Raw genomic sequence first — 19,675 nt, forward strand, 5'->3', positions numbered from 1 at the left:
TGATGACTTGATCTTGAACTTCCCAACCTCCAGAACTGTGAGAAATAAATTTCTGTTCTCTCTAAGCCACTCAGTTTATGGTATTTTGTCATAGCAGCTCAAACAGACTGAGACAGCCTTGCATTATTGACTGGTACAAGCACAACCTCATGGGTTACAGACAAAGTAGAGACCACAAAGGTTTATACTAGTGGTAATGTGAAAGTCCAAAGTGCTAAGAATAAGTTTTCATTGTGCTGCTTTGACTGTGACTGCTCCTAGAACTGTAGATTCCCCCTCAAGATGGTCTCAACCTCAGAAGCCTAGACACCTTAATATCTGTTATCTTCTTGTTGATGTCAACACTGCTCAAGCAAGAAAATAAATTTTTGAGGTTCCCTCCATCATCTTAAGTTTAAAAAAAAATTTTTTTTAACTGTAAAAGAACCCCTCTCTCCCCCAGCCTCCTGCCTGTACCTTTACCACAAGGCATATGTGTGAGAAAGGCAGGAGACAGAGGAAGGAGGTGCTACCATCTCTGCTGGGCTCCTGAACTGGAAACAATGAAACAAGTGGGGTAGAAAAGATACCAAGGGTCTGAAAAACATGATTAATCTCAAGCTGTGTTTTCCAAAGAGGATCAATACTTAAAGCGCTCTGAATTCTCAGCCATACATACTCAAATTAAGTACAAAACTGCATCCCAAAAGCTAGCCAATTATTTTGGATTATCCGTGCCTACTACATTTCCTGTTCACTAAGGCAGAAAATGGAACTGACTATAACTTCTATTTGATACAATACTTGGGTACCATGTATGAAAATGGTAGGAGGAGATCATGCATAGAGTTACAGAACAGACAGCATCTATACCTTAAATATTCAAGGAAATCTGAATTTTTTAAATAGTTCACTCTTGATGAAACACAATACTGAAAGAGAAAAGCAAATCCTTCAAAAAGCAACAACAATCCATTATGCCTCTCCTGTATATAATTCATTTGATCTTGTAACAGCTCTGCAAGGCAGGCAAAAGAGATTAATGATACAACATGTAAAGGTACTCTATAAATGGCAAAACATGACCCAAACATGCACAGATTGACATTAGAATACCCATATTAGAGGTGATAAAATGAAGACTCAGAAAAGTTACTGTGATCTGCCCAAGACTGGCATTTTTCATTCCTAGCCCCAGGTTTTTCTACCATAACACAATGCCACCTCTCCATCACTCTGCTCCAGTAGCTACTTCAATAGAAACCAGATAAGCAATGCTGGCTGCAAATACACAGGATGTGGGCCCTGAGCTTGAATCAGCTAGTCTATCAGATCCATTCCATTCCACAACCCTTCAGTGTAGGTTCAAATCCTGGTTCTACACTTACTCATTGTTTGACCTTGGGCAAGTTACTTAATGATTCTGTGTCTCAGTTGCCTCATCTGCAAAAGGGGGCAATAATAGTACCTACTTCGGAGGGTTGGTGTACAGATTAAATGGATTAAAGGAGTTAAAAAACATAAAGCCCACAGGGTAGTACCTGACTCTTAAAGGTACTATCCTAAGAGTTCTACCTATATTATACCACAGTATAATATACAGAGAGCCCTTACTATAATAGTACACTATTCTACTCTACGTGCTCAATAAATAGTAGCAATTATTATATTAAGATGTAAGGGAGGCCAGGCGTGGTGGCTCACATCTGTAACCCCAGAACTTTGGGAGGCCGAGATCGGCGGATCACCTAAGGTCAGGAGTTAAAGACCAGCCTGACCAACATGGATACACCCAGTCTCTACTAAAAATACAAAATTAGCCGGGCATGGTGGTGCATGCCTGTAATCCCAGCTACTCGGAAGGCTAAGGCAGGAGAATCGCTTGAACCCAGGAGGCGGAGGTTGCGGTGAGCTGAGATCACGTCACTGGGCAACAAGAACGAAACTCTATTTTCAAAAAAAAAAAAAAAAAAAAAACATGTGGGGAAACGGTAGACTCTTTTGGAACACTCAAAACTTTATATATTTTACTTTATACTGTGTCCCAAATAAAAAAAATATTGGGGCTGTAGAAAGTAGAGACTTTCTTCATTTTGGCATCTAACACAAACAGTAATGTATTCTATCCTATTAGGATCATGGCTGAGAAGATGTGCAAAGCCCTCCACACATGGAGAAATGATGACCCCCAATGGCTGAACACAGGCATTTGCACCACCCACTCTCTCCACCTCACAAGGGGCACATCATAGCTTCCCTGGTTCTGCTGCTACACTGCTCAGATGCTTGCACATTCTACTATTCTTAGGATCTTGGTATGGTTGCTGTTAGAATTATGTTGTATTTGCTCAATAGATATTAAAGATGTCACGTAGGGCCAGGGGAAATTTGGATAAGAGAAGTTTTAGGAGTTAACAATCATAGGAGAATTAGGAGTGATTTCAGCTCAGGCCACATGGCCCATTAATAGTGGGCAGAATAGTGGGAAGGGGCCTGGAACAAGTATAGTCTTTCTTTCCAAGATGAGCTGGCTACTGGGAAGGATATTTACATTGGTGTGATTATTCCAGAAAGCAAATACTCCACAGATCTACCAATTCTACGCTTTGGCATATCTGAGACACACCTCTAAGCTATTCTGTTGATTCATGCACATGTCCTAGTCCACTGAAAAAGTTTTGGTGAGATATCAGAGAATATCCCCAATTATCTGGAAACACTATTAAAATACTTCTCTTTTTTCTAATTACATATCTGTGTGAGGCTGTATTTTCTTCATTTATTTCAATCAAAACGACGTTATCAAAACAGGCTGAACGCAGAAGCACGAGTGTCTTCTAATAAGACTTCAAAGAAATCAGCAAAGATGTAAAGCAATGCCATTCTTCTCACTAAATTTATTTCATAAATAGTTGTTTTTCATTTTTCCGTTCCCTTATCTATAAATAGAGAATAAGAACTGTACAACCTTGAAAGATACAGCTTCCATAGTGGCTCTGGGCTTTGCCACATGGCTTGCTTTGGCCAGTGGGACACTAGTTAGTATAATGCAAGCAGAGGCTTGAAAAATGCTACAATACTAGGGCTTATCCTCTTTCTTCTTCCGAAATGCAGTTGCTGGCCGGGCACGGTGGCTCACGCCTGTAATCCCAGCACTTTGGGAGGCTGAGGCAGGCGGATAATGAGGTCAGGAGATCGAGACCATCCTGACTAACACAGTGAAACCCCGTCTCTACTAAAAAAAAAAAAAAAAATTAGCCAGGCATGGTGGTGGGCGCCTGTAGTGCCAGCTACTCGGGAGGCTGAGGCAGGAGAATGGCTTGAACCTGGGAGGCGGAGCTTGCAGTGAGCAGAGATCGCGCCACTGCCCTCCAGCCTGGGTGACAGAGTGAGACTTGGTCTCAAAAAAAAAAAGAAAAGAAAAGAAAAGGAAATCCAGTTGCTATATTAAAAAGTCCAGGTTAGCCTGATGGACACATGTGGCCCAGGAAACAGCCAGTCTTTCTAGCGAGGCTTGGACCATTCAGCCCAGTTACAAGACGACTGTAGCCACGACCCCAGGCAAGGCGTACGTAAGAACGGCCCAGCTGAACCCAGTCCAAATGTCTGGTCCACAGAATTGTAAATTATTATTATTTTTTATTATTATTTATTTTTTGAGGAAGAGTTTCGCTCTTGTTGCCCAGGCTGGAGTGCAATGGCGCGATCTTGGTTCACCGCAACCTCTGCTTCCCGGGTTCAAGTGATTCTCCTGCCTCAGCCTCCCGAGTAGTTGGGATTACAGTCATGCACCACCATGCTAGGCTGATTTTGTATTTTTAGTAGAAACGGGGTTTCTCCATCTTGGTCAGGCTAGTCTCAAACTCCCGACCTCAGGTGATCCACCCACCTTGGCCTCCCAAAGTGCTAGGATTATAGGTGTGAGCCACCACACCCAGCCAAATTATTGTTTTAAACCACTAAATTTCAGGGTAGTTCTTAATGCAGCAGTAACTAATACACAAAATATCCATGTCCTATAGTAATATCCGCATTTTTACCAAGTGGCCGTTTGTTTGAAAAAAACCATTTTTAAGGCCCAGCGCAGTGGTTCACACCTGTAATCCCAGCACTTTGAGAGGCCGAGGCAGGCAGGTCAGGAGTTCGAGACCAGCCTGGCCAACACAGAAAAACCCCGTCTCTACTAAAAATACACAAATTAGCCGGGCATGGTGGCGCGTGCCTGTAGTCCCAACTCCTCGGGAGGCTGAGGCAAGAGAATCACTCGAACCCAGAAGGCAGAGGTTGTGGTGAGCCGAGATTGTGCCACTGCACTCCACCCTGGGCATCAGAGCAAGACTCTGTCTCAAAAAAAAAAAAAAAAAGCATTTTTTAAAAACAATGTAGAAATATTTTTAAAACTGTTTAAACTTAAATAACATTTGGTGTTGTTTATGTTTTTTACATATATGCATGTTAGACCAGTTCTCAAAGCACGGTCTGCAGATGCCTGAGAGTCTCCAAGGTCAAACTATTTTTATAATATTATTTTTCATTTTTCAAAGTGTTGACATGTATGGATGGTATGAAAGCAGTGATAAGTAAAATTGCTGGCAGCTGGGTGCAGTGGCTTATGCCTGTAATCTCAGCATTTTGGGAGGCTGAGGCAGGCGGATCAACCAATGTCAGGAGTTCGAGACCAGCCTGGCCAACATGGTGAAATCCCGTCTCTACTAAAAATGCAAAAATTAGCCAAACGTTGTATCAGGTGGCTGTAATCCCAACTACTCGGGTGGCTGAGGCAGGAGAATTGCTTGAAACTGGGAGGTGGAGGTTGCAATCAGTCAAGATCGTGCCATTGCACTCCAGTCTGGATGATAATAGCGAGAATCCCTCTCAAAAAAATAAAAAATTAAAATTAAATAAATAAAATTGCTGGCACCTTAGTATTAATCAATGCAGTGGCACCAAACTGTACTAAAATATTGTATTCTTTGTCATATACCCATAGTTTGAAAAGAAGGCAGTTTCAATTAAGAATTTCCTTGATAAACCAGTAAAAGATATTAATTTTGTTACATTTTTACTTTGAGTACATGTTTTTAATATTCTGTGTGACGGCCGGGTGCGGTGGCTCAAGCCTGTAATCCCAGCACTTTGGGAGGCCGAGACGGGCGGATCACTAGGTCAGGAGATCGAGACCATCCTGGCTAACACGGTGAAACCCCGTCTCTACTAAAAAATACAAAAAACTAGCCGGGCGAGGTGGCGGGCGCCTGTAGTCCCAGCTTCTCAGGAGGCTGAGACAGGAGAATGGCCCGAACCCGGGAGGCGGAGCTTGCAGTGAGCTGAGATCCGGCCACTGCACTCCAGCCTGGGCGACAGAGCGAGACTCCGTCTTAAAAAAAAAAAAAAAAAAAAAAATATTCTGTGTGACTAAACAGGTAGTAGCATAATGTACTTCTACATACCAAAGTATGATAGTTGTCTTGAGGAAAAGCACCTGTGTGACTGAATTATGAGCTCAATTCATCATTTTTTTCTTTCTCTTTTTGAGATGGAGTCTCACTCTCCTCTGGGGTTCAAGCGATTCTCCTGCCTCAGCTTCCTGAGTAGCTGGGATTACAGGTGTGTGCCACCACACCCAGCTAATTTTTGTATTTTTAGTAGAGACAGAGTTTCATCATATTGGTCAGGTTGGTCTTGAACTCCTGACCTCATGATCTGCCTGCCTGGGATCCCAAAGTGCTGGGATTACAGATGTGAGCCACCGCACCCAGCCTCTTTTCTTTTCTTTTTGAAACAGAGTCTCACTCTGTCACCCAAGGCTGGAGTGCGGTGGCGCTCTCAGCTCACTGCAACCTCTACCTCCTGGGTTCAAGCAATTCTTCTGCCTCAGCCTCCCGAGAACCTGGGATTATAGGCATGATTATAGGCACTACCATGCCAACTAATTTTTTGCATTTTCAGTAAAGACAGGGTTTTACCATGTTGGCCAGGCTGGTTTGGAACTCCTGACCTAAAGTAATATGCCTGCCTCAGCCTCCCAAAGTGCTGGGATTACAGGCGCAAGCTACCATGCCTGGCCTAATTAGCCGTTTTTTTCAAAGAAAACCATTTTGACGACAAAGAACACTGACCAACTATAGTTATTTAGACTTAAATGTTTAGCAGACATTTTCTCAAAAATGAACCAAGGGAACTTGTCAGTTCAAGGAAAATGACACATTTGTTGTCAATGACAGAATTTGAACTTTTAAGCAAAAATTAGAATTTAGAAAACTTTTATTTGCCACCATGATCTTCAGTGCTTTCCAATAGTTAAAAGACTTTTCTACTGAGATCAGTAGTGATTTTAAGGAATGTGATTTAATGTTGTATAATGAAATCTGTTAACGTTTGGAAGATTTGCATAACTCAGCGAACCAGTGTTTTCCAAATAACCAATGCATCACGTTATGTGGGGAAAAGATCCAATGGACAGAACAATGGATTTTATGGAGTACAAAATGTCATTGATATGGCTTCAGATTCCACATGCAATTACCCTTTAAGAAACTACCACTTTTCAAGTTTTAATGGGATATCAGAAACTGTCTGAAAGGCTATTAAAATTTTTCTTCCTTTTCCTAGTACATATCTGTGTGAGGCTGCATTTTATTCCTTGGCTTCAATCAAAACCTATCAAAACAGGCTGAACACAGAAGCACGTGGGTATACAGGTGTCTTCTATTAAGCTAGACTTTAAAGAAATTTGCAAAGTTGTAAAACAATGTCATTCTTTTTGCTAAATGTATTTTATAAATGGTTATTCTTCATAAAAATATTTGTGTTAATATGTAATAGTTATGTTATTTTTTAACGAATAAATAAATATTAAGAGTATAAAGGGGTCCTCAAACTAAAAAGTTTGAGAACTACTGTACCCTCATAACTTCTCTGGGAAGTAGAAGTGGTTTAACCTACTTTTTACAGATGAATAAATAGGCTCTGCAAAGTTAAGTAACTTGCCCAAGATTCCCAGAGCACCGTGACTGACTGCACATGAGAAACACCAGGGAGCTTTTAAAAACTCCCGTTAAGTGTTCTCGGATGGGGAGCAGGCATTTCTTTTTAAGGTCCCAGGTAATTCTCATTTGCAGATGGGGTCAAGGAACCACTGTCTATTAGGTGTCAAGTCTCCTAAACACCAATCTGATTAGTAAGTCTACAAAATATATTTTCTTGTATATTTAGACCACATCATTGTAGGTTCTGAATTCACCCAAAAACCACACAAAGTTAAAAAAAAAAAAAAAATTCTACGGGATTTCATTTTACTTACAGGATTCTTGCTTTGCCACTCAACAGGATAGTTGTAATCTTGCATGATCCAGGGATGGTTCAATAGATTTTTCATAGAAATCCGTTTCTTTGGGTCCACCTAGTGGCCATTAAAAAGTAGTTAGAGATTAACATTTCAAATACAGAACACAGAACACCTTTCCTCCTGAGAACTAAAAATGCACCAGAACAGATGTAAACTTTATCATCACAAAAATGCTGTCAAAGACCTTAAAATGGCCTTGGAATAAATTCTTTTAAAAAGGCAACAGAGGCAAGAAAACTATAGCAAACAACACAGGCTTAGAAGATAAATGTTTAACAAACATGAACTTCATTGGTATGGACATTATTCATGAAGTTCAGTCAATCTATTGTATGATGTAATAGTCTTTTGCTGGAAAACCTATTCACGGGAAATATTCACCAATTTAACATTCAAGCAGCCACAATGCAGGGCATTCATACTAAACAGGCAATCTCTACCTCCAATGAGCTTACAATCACACAGAACAAGTTGAAAAGCACACCTTTCCATTTGTAATTTTCAAATGTAAGGAGAGAAAAATTAATCAACAAAGATTTAAGGTTTTTTTGGAGTCTAGAAGAAAGAGTAAGGCATTTTCAATCTCATTACGGAGATTTGGTGGTCTGGCCCTACTTAATCAAGGTGAGTGAGTCTGAGGTAAATTTTGAATAAAAGATGGAGATGACTTAATAGATGGAAAAAACAGAAGATATTCTGAATACATAATGAAAAAAAATTGCACTAATAAGATACTCAGATTTTCAAAGTGTTTCCTATCAATCTCACTTTGTCCTCATACTACTACATAGCAGTGAGGCCAGGCTCAGAACCCCCATTTTATAGATCAGACTAGGTGATACATTGATTAACTGGTAGAGTGCTTACCTAGGCTTCAGCACTCCTATCTTTCACCCTCAGAGCCTCATTCCACTAAAACTGTGGTTCTCAAAGTGTGGCCCCAAGACCTGCAGCATCAGCATCTTCTGGGAGCTTGTTAGAAATGCAAAATTTCAGTCCTGCCCCAAATCTATTGAATTACACACTCTGGGGCTGGAGTTCAGCAATCTGTATTTTAACAAGCCTGGGGTAATTCTGATATCTGCTGAAGTTTGAGAACCACTGCACTAGGTAACAGGGCCCATTCAATAGCACATCAACTCATTCAAGCATTTATTATCTTTAATTAATTAAATAAACATTAATTAATATTCAAGCATATATTATCTACTAACATACTTAATGTGCAAGAGTTGGGAACAGGCGGGACGCTGTGGCTCATACTTGTAATCCCAGCACTTTCGGAGATCGAGGCAGGCAGATCGCTTGAGCTCAGGAGTTAAAAACCAGCCTGGGCAACAGAGCGAAACCCCATCTCTACAAAAAATATATGGTTTGCTGAAAGTAATTATAAGGAATGAAATGATAAATAAAATTTAAAAACAACCAAGAAAAAGAAAACTAAAGAAAGAACACAAAAAATTAGTCAGGTGTGATGGTGTGTACCAGTGGTCTCAGCTGCTCGGGAGGCTGAAGTAGAAGGATCACTTGAACCTGGGGGTCGAGGCTGTAGTGAGCCAAGATCATACCACTGGACTCCAGCCTGGGTGACAGAGTAAAACCCTGTCTATAAATTTTTTTTTTTTTTTTTTTTTTAAAGAGGCCAGACTGGGCATGGTGGCTCACACCTGTAATCCCAGTACTTTGGGAGGCCAAGGCGGGTGGATCACCTGAGGTCAGGAGTTCAAGACCAGCCTGGACAACATGGTGAAACCCCATCTCTACTAAAAGTACAAAAACTGGCCAGGCATGGTGGCACATGCCTGTAATCCCAGCTACTTGGGAGGCTGAGGTACAAGAACCGCTTGAACCTGGGAACCCAGGAAGCGGAGGTTGCGGTGAGCTGAGATCGCACCATTGCACTCCAGCCTGAGCAACAAAGCAAAACTCTGTATCAAAAACAAACAAACAACAACAACAACAAAAAGCCAGTGGCTCATACCTGCAATCCCAGCACTTTGAATTTTCAGAGTCCGAGGCAGGCAGAATACGTGAGGTCAGAAGTTCGAGACCAGCCTGGCTAACGTGGCGAAACCTGTCTCTACTAAAAATACAAAAACTAGCCAGGCATGGTGGCACACGCCTGTAGTACTAGCTACTCAGGAGACTGAGGCAGGAAAATTACTTGAACCTGGGAGGCAAAGTTTGCAGTGAGCCAAAATCACGCCACTGCACTCCAGCCTGGGCAACAGAGGGAGACTCCATCTCAAAAAAACAAAAAACAAAAAAAACAGTTGGGGCCAGGTATGGTGGCTCATGCCTGTAATCCCAGCATTTTGGCAGGCTGAAGCAGGCAGATACCTTGAGGTCAGGAGTTCGAGACCAGCCTGGCCAACATGGCAAAACTCCGTCTCTACTAAAAATACAAAGATTAGCTAGGCAAGGTGGTTCACGCCTATAATCTCACCTACTTGGAAGGCAGAAGCAGAAGAATAGCTTGAACCCAGAAGGCAAAGGTTGCAGTGAGCCAAGATCGTGCCACTGCACTCCAGCCTGGGGGTCTTCTAAGGAGTGACACTCTATCTCCATCAATCAATCAATCAATTAATACTTTGGGATTAAAAGAGAGTGGAACAAGAGCTAGTTAGAGAAAACAGACAGTGCTCAAAAAAAAAGTTAGAAAAACCAGCCGGGCGCGGTGGCTCAAGCCTGTAATCCCAGCACTTTGGGAGGCTGAGACGGGCGGATCACGAGGTCAGGAGATCGAGACCATCCTGGCTAACATGGTGAAACCCCGTCTCTACTAAAAAAATACAAAAAACTAGCCGGGCGAGGTGGCGGGCGCCTGTAGTCCCAGCTACTCGGGAGGCTGAGGCAGGAGAATGGCGTGAACCCGGGAGGCGGAGCTTGCAGTGAGCTGAGATCCGGCCACTGCACTCCAGCCTGGGCAACAGAGCGAGACTCCGTCTCAAAAAAAAAAAAAAAAAAAAAAAAAACCACACCAGCTACGACATATGGTAGGTGTCTAAAACAAATTAGGTTTACAACATAATTAAGAAAGGATCTAATAGAGGATATTTTCAAGGTAGATATGAGTGGGATTTTTTTCAAGCTAATAGGAAATGATGTAGCACCACAGATATCTTAAAAGTTGAACCAAACAATTACAATAGACTTCTATTATTTAAAAATAAAGTTTACCTGCAGCATTTGTTGAAGAAGCAGAATGCTACTGGGAGAGAGCCACTTGGGAACATCATATTTTCCTCTCTACAAAAAACAAAACATTTAAGAGGTTCAGGTTCAATCAGCCTTGACACAAATTCCTTAGGTAATAACATGCTGGAGGTTTACTTTTAAGCTTGAAGACTTCTCCCAACTACAATACTTGGTAAACATTATTAACTAAAAAAAATCAATTTCTTGGCTGGGAGTGGTGGCTCACACCTGCAATCCCAGCACTTTGGGAGGTCAAGGCAGGCAGATCACCTGAAGTTAGGAGTTCAAGACCAGCCTGGCCAACGTGGTGAAACCCCGTCTCCACTAAAAATACAAAAATTAGCCAATTGTGGTGGCAAGCGCCTGTAATCCCAGCTACTCAGGAGGCTGAGGCAGGAGAATCACTTGAACCCGGGAGGCGGAGGATGCAGTGAGCCAAGATCGCGCCTCTGCACTCCAACCTGGGTGACAGAGCGAGACTCCATCTCAAAAAAAAAATAAAATAAAATAAAAAAATCAAAGAACAAAATCGAGCATATTAAATACTATCATTGCCTCTAAATTACCCACATATCAGAGAAGGGCTAGAGCACAAAGAACGTAACCGCAGAAAACATAAATGTAATACGGCTTTGGAATCTGTAGTATTAAAGGGACAGCAAGTAAACACTGTAGTCCATTTTTGTACTGCTGAAACAAGTATTAGTCTATAATCTCAGACCAATTATCAGTTGACAAAATGAAGCAGCAGAAAAGCATATTTGGTGACAGGACATAGGCTATGGTTAAAAACAGGTCATCCACAAAACAGAATTTACAATCTTTGAGGAAAACTAGTGAAAGCCACTTTCTAAGTTAAATACCTCTTTTAGGACTAAAAGAGACTAAGAAGGCAAATGTATACAACCTAGTATACTCAGAAATTATGGCCAGCAAGTCATCAAAGATAAGATCAGGGACTTGGCTAAATACTAACACATGATAGAATATCTCTTATAAACCTGCCACACACATCCTCTTTCCCAATTCAGAGGAAGCAATACTACAGTTTCTCACGGCAGAAATCACATTGTTTAATGATGCTAAGAAAACAGGTTATTTGAGAAAAATTGATTGAACTGTAACTCACAGAACATACCAAAATTAATTCCACCCAGATTAAATGAAAATACAAAACCAGGCTGGGCACGGTGGCTCACAACTATAATCCCAGCACTTTGGGAGGCTAAGGCAGGTGGATCACGAGGTCAGGAGTTCCAGACCATCCTGGCTAACATAGGGAAACCTCGTCTCTACTAAAAATACAAAAATTAGCTGGGCGTGGTGGCAGGCACCTGTAGTCTCACCTACTCGGGAGGCTGAGGCAAGAGAATTGCTCGAACCCAGGAGGCAGAGGTTGCAGTGAGCTGAGATTGCGCCACTGCAGCACTCTACCCTGGGCGACAGAACAAGACTCTGTCTCAAACAAAAAAGGGAAATACAAAACAAAACCATAAGAGTACTTAAAGAAAGCATGAGTGATTATTTTTATAATCTTTCTAGACATGACAGCAAAGCCAACCACTATAAAGAATAATATATGACAAAATTAACATTTGATATTTCTGTATAACAAAACATCATTGGTCGGGCATGGTGGCTCATGCCTGTAATCCCAGCACTTTGGGAGGACGAGGTGGGTGGATCAAGAGGTGGTCAAGAGATCAAGACCATCCTGGTCAATATGGTGAAACCCTGTCTCTACTAAAAATACAAAAATTAGCCGGGCATGGTGGCACACACCTGTAGTCCCAGCTACTCGGGAGGCTGAGGCAGGAGAATTGCTTGAATCCGGGAGGTGGAGGTTGCAGCAAGCCAAGATCATACCACTGCACTCCAGCCTGCCAATAGAGCGAGACACCGTCTCAAAAAAAAAAAAAAAAATCATTAACAAAGTTAACAACAAATTGAGAAAAAGCCTTTTCCAAAGGTCACAGGCAACTGTCAGACTACTGCTGACTTCCAGAGAGTCGGCTAGAGCATCTAAAACCCCCCCTTCCCAGGGATAGGCATGGAGCCCAGGCAGCAGTGAGCCTTCAGGTTGGGGTCCAGTTGGCCGTACATGAGGCTTGGTAGGGAAAAATAAATTCAAAATTTCATTGCTATAATTCAAAAACAAACTCTGAGCCAGGCACAGTGGCTCATGTCTGTAATGCCAGCACTTTGGAAAGCCAAAGTCAGGAGTTTGAGACAAGCCCAACCAACACGGTGAAACCTTGTCTCTACTAAACACAAAAAATTAGCCAGGCATGGTGGCCCATGTCTGTAATCCCACCTATTTGGGAGGCTGAGGCAGAAGAATCACTTGAACCCAGGAGGTGGAGGTTGCAGTGAGCAGAGATTGCACCATTGCATTCCAGCCTGGGCAACAAGAGTGAAACTCCATCTCAAAAACAAAACAAACAAAAAAACTTTGTTAGTTTCTGTCTCTGGCAAGTGTTAAGGTGCCCTGGCAAGGTATAAATAAGAATGAGCTCTCAGGCTGGGCGCTGTGGCTCACGCCTGTAATCCCAACACTTTGGGAGGCCAAGGCGGGTGGATCACCCGAGGTCAGGAGTTTGAGACCAGCCTGACTAACACGGAGAAACCCCGTCTCTACTAAAAATACAAAATTAGCCAGGTGTGGTGGCAGGCACCTATAATTCCTAGCTACTCAGGAGGCTGAGATAGGAGAATTGCTTGAAGCTGGGAGGCGGAGGTTGCAGTGAGCCGAGATCACACCATTGCACTCCAGCCTGGGCAACAAGAGCGCAACTCTTGTCTCAAAAAAAAAAAAAAAAAAAAAAAAAAAGGGCTCTCTGGGTAATATTGAGTGCTTTAGATAAAGGGAATAAAAATGTAATAATATTAAAAGGCGGCCGGGCGCGGTGGCTCACGCCTGTAATCCCAGCACTTTGGGAGGCCGAGGCGGGCGGATCACAAGGTCAGGAGATCGAGACCACGGTGAAACCCCGTCTCTACTAAAAATACAAAAAATTAGCCGGGCGCGGTTGTGGGCGCCTGTAGTCCCAGCTACTCGGGAGGCTGAGGCAGGAGAATGGCGTGAACCCGGGAGGCGGAGCTTGCAGTGAGCCGAGATCGCGCCACTGCACTCCAGCCTGGGCGACAGAGCGAGACTCCGTCTCAAAAAATAAAAAAAAATAAAAATAAAAAATATTAAAAGGCATTTGTAAAATGAAAGCTACTGTTCTTCCTACGAAACACTCATAGGTCAGTGTGTCTACTCTCATCAGAGAGGTTGATTTTTGACCCTTTCTTTTTAGATTCATTGTTTGACAATGCTTCTCTGGGACTTTGATTATTTCTTTAACATAATCAAAAGCCAGCCTGCCTTAACATCTTAGGACTCTGAGTGATCCATACCTGTCTATTTTCTCCTTCACCTTTAAGGTGGACTGATTCTGTAAGAATTATATCCTACACAGTTCATAAGAATAGAGAACCCCAATGCCAGTACAAGTCAATGGCTTCCTCACCTACCTGCCTCCATCCTTCTAGCCGCATTCATTTACAGTTGGCGTGTGTGTGTGTGTGTGTGTGTGCGCGCGTGCTTGTGATTGTCCTTGTCTCCCTTGTGTTCCCAGACTAAACTGAGGGTCGGGCTGCTACTTCTTTTCTTTTGTTTTTTGTTTTTTTTTTTCTGGAGATGGAGTTTCACTCTTGTTGCCCAGGCTGGAGTGCAATGGCGCGATCAGCCTTCGCCTCCTGGGTTCAAGCAATTCTCCTGTCTCAGCCTCCAGAGTAGCTGGGATTACAGGTGCCTGCCACCACACCTGGTTAATTTTTTGTATTTTTAGTAGAGATGGGGTTTCGCCATGTTGGTCAGGCTGGTCTCAAACTCCTGACCTCAGGTGATCCGCCCGCCTCAGCCTCCCAAAATGCTGGGATTACAGCCGTAAGCCACCTCGCCCAGCCTCTTGGGCTGCTATTTCTTGTGGCCCAATAACAAGATGTAGATGAACTGCGGAGGAAGAATTTTTCTCTGTAACCAGCCACAGGGAAAAGGCCTGGAAATTATCGCCAGACCAACTCAAAATTACCAAGTTTTCCAGAGCTTATATATCTTCTAAGCTATATGTCTACATGTAAGTGTGTATTTATCTAAAAACATAAGTGATTAACTTATTTTAAGCTATAACTAAGGTCTGAGTCCCGAAGACCTTCTGGAGCCTCAGTAAGTTTACTTAATATAAATGGGTCTAGGTGCTGGGTTGATTACCCTTATCTTGTATCCTGCTAAATCATAAAGGTTTGGGGAGTTCCTTTAGACTCCAATGAAATTTTTTGTGCAGGCCTGGGGAACTTCTTCAGACCCCCAATATAATTTGTTTAATCCTAAAAGGGTCCTGATAAGAATTCCTTCGTTATCTTGCTATGCTTCAAGGCCCTGGAAAAAAGTAGGCAAAACTCTTGGTGGGCTCTTTGTTACACTCCAGCCTTGGTATAAGGGCACTGGCTCAATCAGCTTTTAATGTATAACCTAGCTGCTCAGTCAGTGCTGAGGCAGTTGTAATAGAGGCCTGCATTAGTGAGACCTGGCCTACCACACTTGCACTTACTTTTTTTTTTTTTTTTTTTTTTTTGAGACGGAGTCTCGCTCTGTCGCCCAGGCTGAGTGCAGTGGCCGGATCTCAGCTCACTGCAAGCTCCGCCTCCCGGGTTCACGCCATTCTCCTGCCTCAGCCTCCCGAGTAGCTGGGACTACAGGCGCCCGCCACCTCGCCCGGCTAGTTTTTTGTATTTTTTAGTAGAGACGGGGTTTCACCGTGTTAGCCAGGATAGTCTCGATCTCCTGACCTCGTGATCCACCCGTCTCGGCCTCCCAAAGTGCTGGGATTACAGGCTTGAGCCACCGCGCCCGGCCTTGCACTTACATTTCTAACCTAGAATCCTTATTCAGTGCATTTTGTCTTTCATTCATTTTGGAGACCCTCTGGAGTTTGTCATAGACCAGTTCCTAATTATATCATAAACAATTCTGTGATGAATGTTATTCTTCATAATTTTTTTTTTTTTGAGATGGAGTCTCATGGTACAATCTTCGCTCACTGCAACTTCTGCCTCCGGGTTCAAGCCATTCTTCTGCCTCAGCCTACTGAGTAGCTAGGATTACAGGTGTGCACCATCATGCCTGGCTAATTTTTGCATTTTAAGTAGAGACAGGGTCTCACCATGTTGGCCAGGCTGGTCTCAAACTGCTGACCTCAGGTGATCCACCCGCCTCAGCCTCCCAAAGTGCTGAGATTACAGGCATGAGCCACTGTGCCCTGCTCAAAGTTTGTTTTTGAACTACAGCAATGAAGCCTTGAATTCATTTCTCCCCACCATGCTTCATCTACAGCCAACTAGACCCCAACCTGAAGGCTCACTGCTGCCTGGGCTCCATGCCTATCCCTGGGAAGGAGGGGTTTTAGATGCTCTAGCCGGCTCTCTGGGAGTCAGCAGTAGTGAGTCACAGTTGCTGCATGACTAGCCCTGACCTACTTGGCCCCACTTTCATATCTGAGCTTTACTTTATTCCTGAGACCCAGGCTTTTCGTGATCCCAATCCTGAGGACTTGCCTTGTTCTCTTCCTTGGCAAACTGCTTATTTGCCCGGCCTCAAATATTTCAGCTTGCTCTTGCCAGGGTCCCATAGAGAGTGGAGATCAGCTTGGAACAAAGAGCTTCCTATGTGCTGATCAAATGGCCATGAGCTGTCTGAATCTCTGATCACAGCCTGCTCCTAGAGTGTCCTCTGCCAGCTTCACTCCCTGTACTCTGGGTGGTCTCCCCTCTGCTATTTGCAAAGCTGTTTGCTGCTTACTCTCTGGACACTATCTGTACTGGGTTGAACAGTATCCCTCCAACTGCGCAAGAATCCATTTCTGTTGTTTTAATGCATCACTCTCCAGTACTTTGTTACAACAACCCTAGGAAGCTCATACACTATCTATGAGGGTTTAGCTGCTTCACATCACCTCCCCGACACCAACATCTGCTCATCTCAAGGACAAGTCTGATTCCAGGTTTCAGCCCTTTGTGGTCTGCTCCAACACACAAATAACAGACCCATAACCAGATCTATCATAATCAAAAGACATTATGCCTTTAAATTCTGAAGCTATCATAATAAGAGACATTATGCCTTTAAATTCTGAAAAGTACTCTTAACTAAAAGGAGTACTCCACAGAAACCAAATGTAAAAATAAATACTCAGACCAAAGTACTAAAGAGAACTCTACCACACTGATTCCAAATTCCTCTTTGCCTTTTTATCACCCCTTTTAATCAACCTATTTTGAATTCTTAAAGTATCTTTTAATAGATTCCCCAGCTATAAGCTGGCACCATGGAAGCAATCCTATCCAGAAAGCAGCAGAAAAAAACAAGTGAATGAGAAGTGTGGTGTTTGGCACATTGGAACAGCAATGGATTGGAGTCATATATTATATTTGAATCCCAGTTCCACCTCTTACTGGCTCCATGGGCTTGTAAGAGTATTCCGTCTCTCTGGCCCCATTTCCTAAGAAAGGCTCTGAAGACAAATGCCTAGGTTCAAATCCAGGATCTACCTCTTACTAGCTGTGTGACCTTATATAAGCTATTTAACCTTGCCATGCTTTAGTTTCTTCATCTAAAAAAAAAAAAAGTATAACAACAAAAATTAGCTGGGTATGGTGGTGCATGCCTGTAGTCCCAGCTACTTGGGAGGCTAAGGCAGAAGAATCACTTGAACTCGGGAGGCGGAGGTTACAGTGAGCCGAGATCGCGCCACTGCACTCCAGCCTGGGCAAGAGAGCAAGACTCAAAAAAAAAAAAAAAAAAAAAAAAAAGAGGCCGGGCGCGGTGGCTCAAGCCTGTAATCCTAGCACTTTGGGAGGCCGAGACGGGCGGATCATGAGGTCAGGAGATCAAGACCATCCTGGCTAACACAGCGAAACCCCGTCTCTACTAAAAACACAAAAAATTAGCCGGGCGAGGTGGCGGCGCCTGTAGTCCCAGCTACTCGGGAGGCTGAGGCAGGAGAATGGCGGGAACCCGGGAGGCGGAGCTTGCAGTGAGCTGAGATCCGGCCACTGCACTCCAGCCTGGGCGACAGAGCGAGACTCCGCCTCAAAAAAAAAAAGAAGTATAACAACAATACCTACTGCATAGAATTTTTGCTAGGATTCAATGATTTAGTATACATAAAGCACTTAGCACAGTGCCATGAACACAGTAAGAACTTGATAAATGTTAGCTTTGACTGCTGCTGATGATACTATTACTACCATTATTACTATCTGTAATACAACTAATGCCACTTACAGGATTATAAACCAAGACAATGTATGTGAAAGCACTTGGCATACTGCCTTGCACGTAAGAGACAATAAATATGTGTTGAATCTGAAATAAATAGGAGGAGATAGGAATACTCAAAAAAGTAGTATTCCTTTTCTGAGGGCCAGAGATGGGCACATTGGCCAAAAGCCATGTATCCAAAAGTGTTAAATACTCGGTGCAGCAAGAAAGGCTAAAGGCATTCTGAGGAATGTCATAGGCCTTCCCAATGGAGCACTGCCCCACTGCAGCTATCTCAGAATCTCAGGATTGTCTGGTAAGGTACACATCGTCTAGTCAAGCCCTGTTCACATCACCTCCTGAAATGTACCCATCCACTTCCCCTATTTGGGCAGAACACCTCTGTAGAGTATCACTCACAAGTGGGTCATAAGGCTTCTGACTCATTACCATGTCCTGACATTCTCAACTTCATTCTCTGTGCTGAAATACTGGCCAAAATAGAGTTCAGAAACAAGCTCTGCTGCCAGGCTTAACCCAATCTCTTATTTGTACACCATGCTTTAAAATGCACAGAACACTTGTACATATATTTTACCCTGTATAGTAGGTAGGGACTATTAACCACATTATACAAATGGAGAAACCAAGTCTCAGCCAGGGAGATTAAGTACTTGTTCAATATTGTAGGGCACTGGGGATGATTTGTCCTACAAGGGGACATCTGGTAGTGTACGGAAACATTCTAAATTGTCACTACGTGGATATTACCCCTAGCAATTAGTGGATAAGGGTCATGGAGGCTGCTAACCATCCTATAATGCATGACAGTCCCCTACAACAACGAATTATGTGGTTCCAACGCCAACGGTGTTAATGTTGAGAAACACTGTTACAGAGCAAAAAAGGGTCAGAGATAGGACCCTTGTTTCTGCTATTCTTTAAAGAATTTTTGTTTGTTTATTTAAGGGACAATTACCTTGCAAATAAGAGCAAGAAACAGATAACAGTGGAAGAATCCAAGTGAAGAGGGGGAGAAAAGATCTATGGACAAAGCAAAATAATCCTGGGAATTCCAGTGGCTTGAAATTGTTTGCTTTTCACACTGTTCTAAAAGAGGCAGGCCATCTCTCCAATACATAATCATAATGCTATAGTCAACTCTGTAATTGTAAAAATACAATTTCAAAAAGAGACAACTTGCTCTTTAAAATTATAAATTATAATTGTTAGGCAGCAATTTTATTTTCAAGCTACTCAATTTTCAATTGCTAAGTTATTTATACTTCCCTAATATTTGTATACCACAGCTGGAGTACAATCGTGCTTGTCTTTGAATGCAGTGACGACAAATGAATATAGGTGACATTAATAAGATTAATATTCAAGCCATTAGTAATCATGCTGGAAATTGCAGTTGAGCATTTTGGTTAAAAGAGTCAACAAATGCAAAAGATAAACGAAGTCTGCCTTTTAAACAAGAGTTACATACGGTGCGTCAAATATTGCTGGGTTTTTCAATCAAACCAAGAACTGAGGAAAGTGTTATTCCCAAGTGAGGAATTTTAGAACATTCTAGGCAAAGATACATACTGCATGCAAGTGATACGACACCTTAATTAGATTCAACCAGCAGACTGTATTACACTGCGACTCGGAACAATAGTTCTGAGCCAAGATTACAATAAATTTCAAAATCTATAATGTGTGAAATTAAATTCTACAATAATGCATAAAAGTCCTAATTTGAATCAATTTTCAACTTGCAAATACATGAAAAACTAAAAAATGAAATTCAGGGTAGGAGAAACAAAGAATATACAAGTATCAGTAAATACTATTAA

The 19,675-nt window shown here is 42.5% G+C and overlaps 1 protein-coding gene across 5 annotated transcripts in view; it reads right to left on the bottom strand.

Annotated features, from left to right (window-relative positions):
• Positions 1–19,675, bottom strand: part of MELK (maternal embryonic leucine zipper kinase) — a 123,123-nt gene that overhangs the window by 40,515 nt on the left and 62,933 nt on the right. For all 5 annotated transcript variants that reach the window (XM_050762117.1, XM_050762118.1, XM_050762115.1 and 2 more), the window contains 2 exons: positions 10,508–10,576; positions 7,283–7,381 (listed from right to left, as the gene is read on the bottom strand). In XM_050762117.1, the coding sequence (XP_050618074.1) occupies positions 7,283–7,381; positions 10,508–10,576 (168 nt within the window). The remainder of the gene's footprint in view (positions 1–7,282; positions 7,382–10,507; positions 10,577–19,675) is intronic.

The sequence above is a fragment of the Macaca thibetana genome, chromosome 15, assembly GCF_024542745.1.
Source record: "Macaca thibetana thibetana isolate TM-01 chromosome 15, ASM2454274v1, whole genome shotgun sequence".
Lineage (NCBI taxonomy): Eukaryota > Metazoa > Chordata > Mammalia > Primates > Cercopithecidae > Macaca > Macaca thibetana.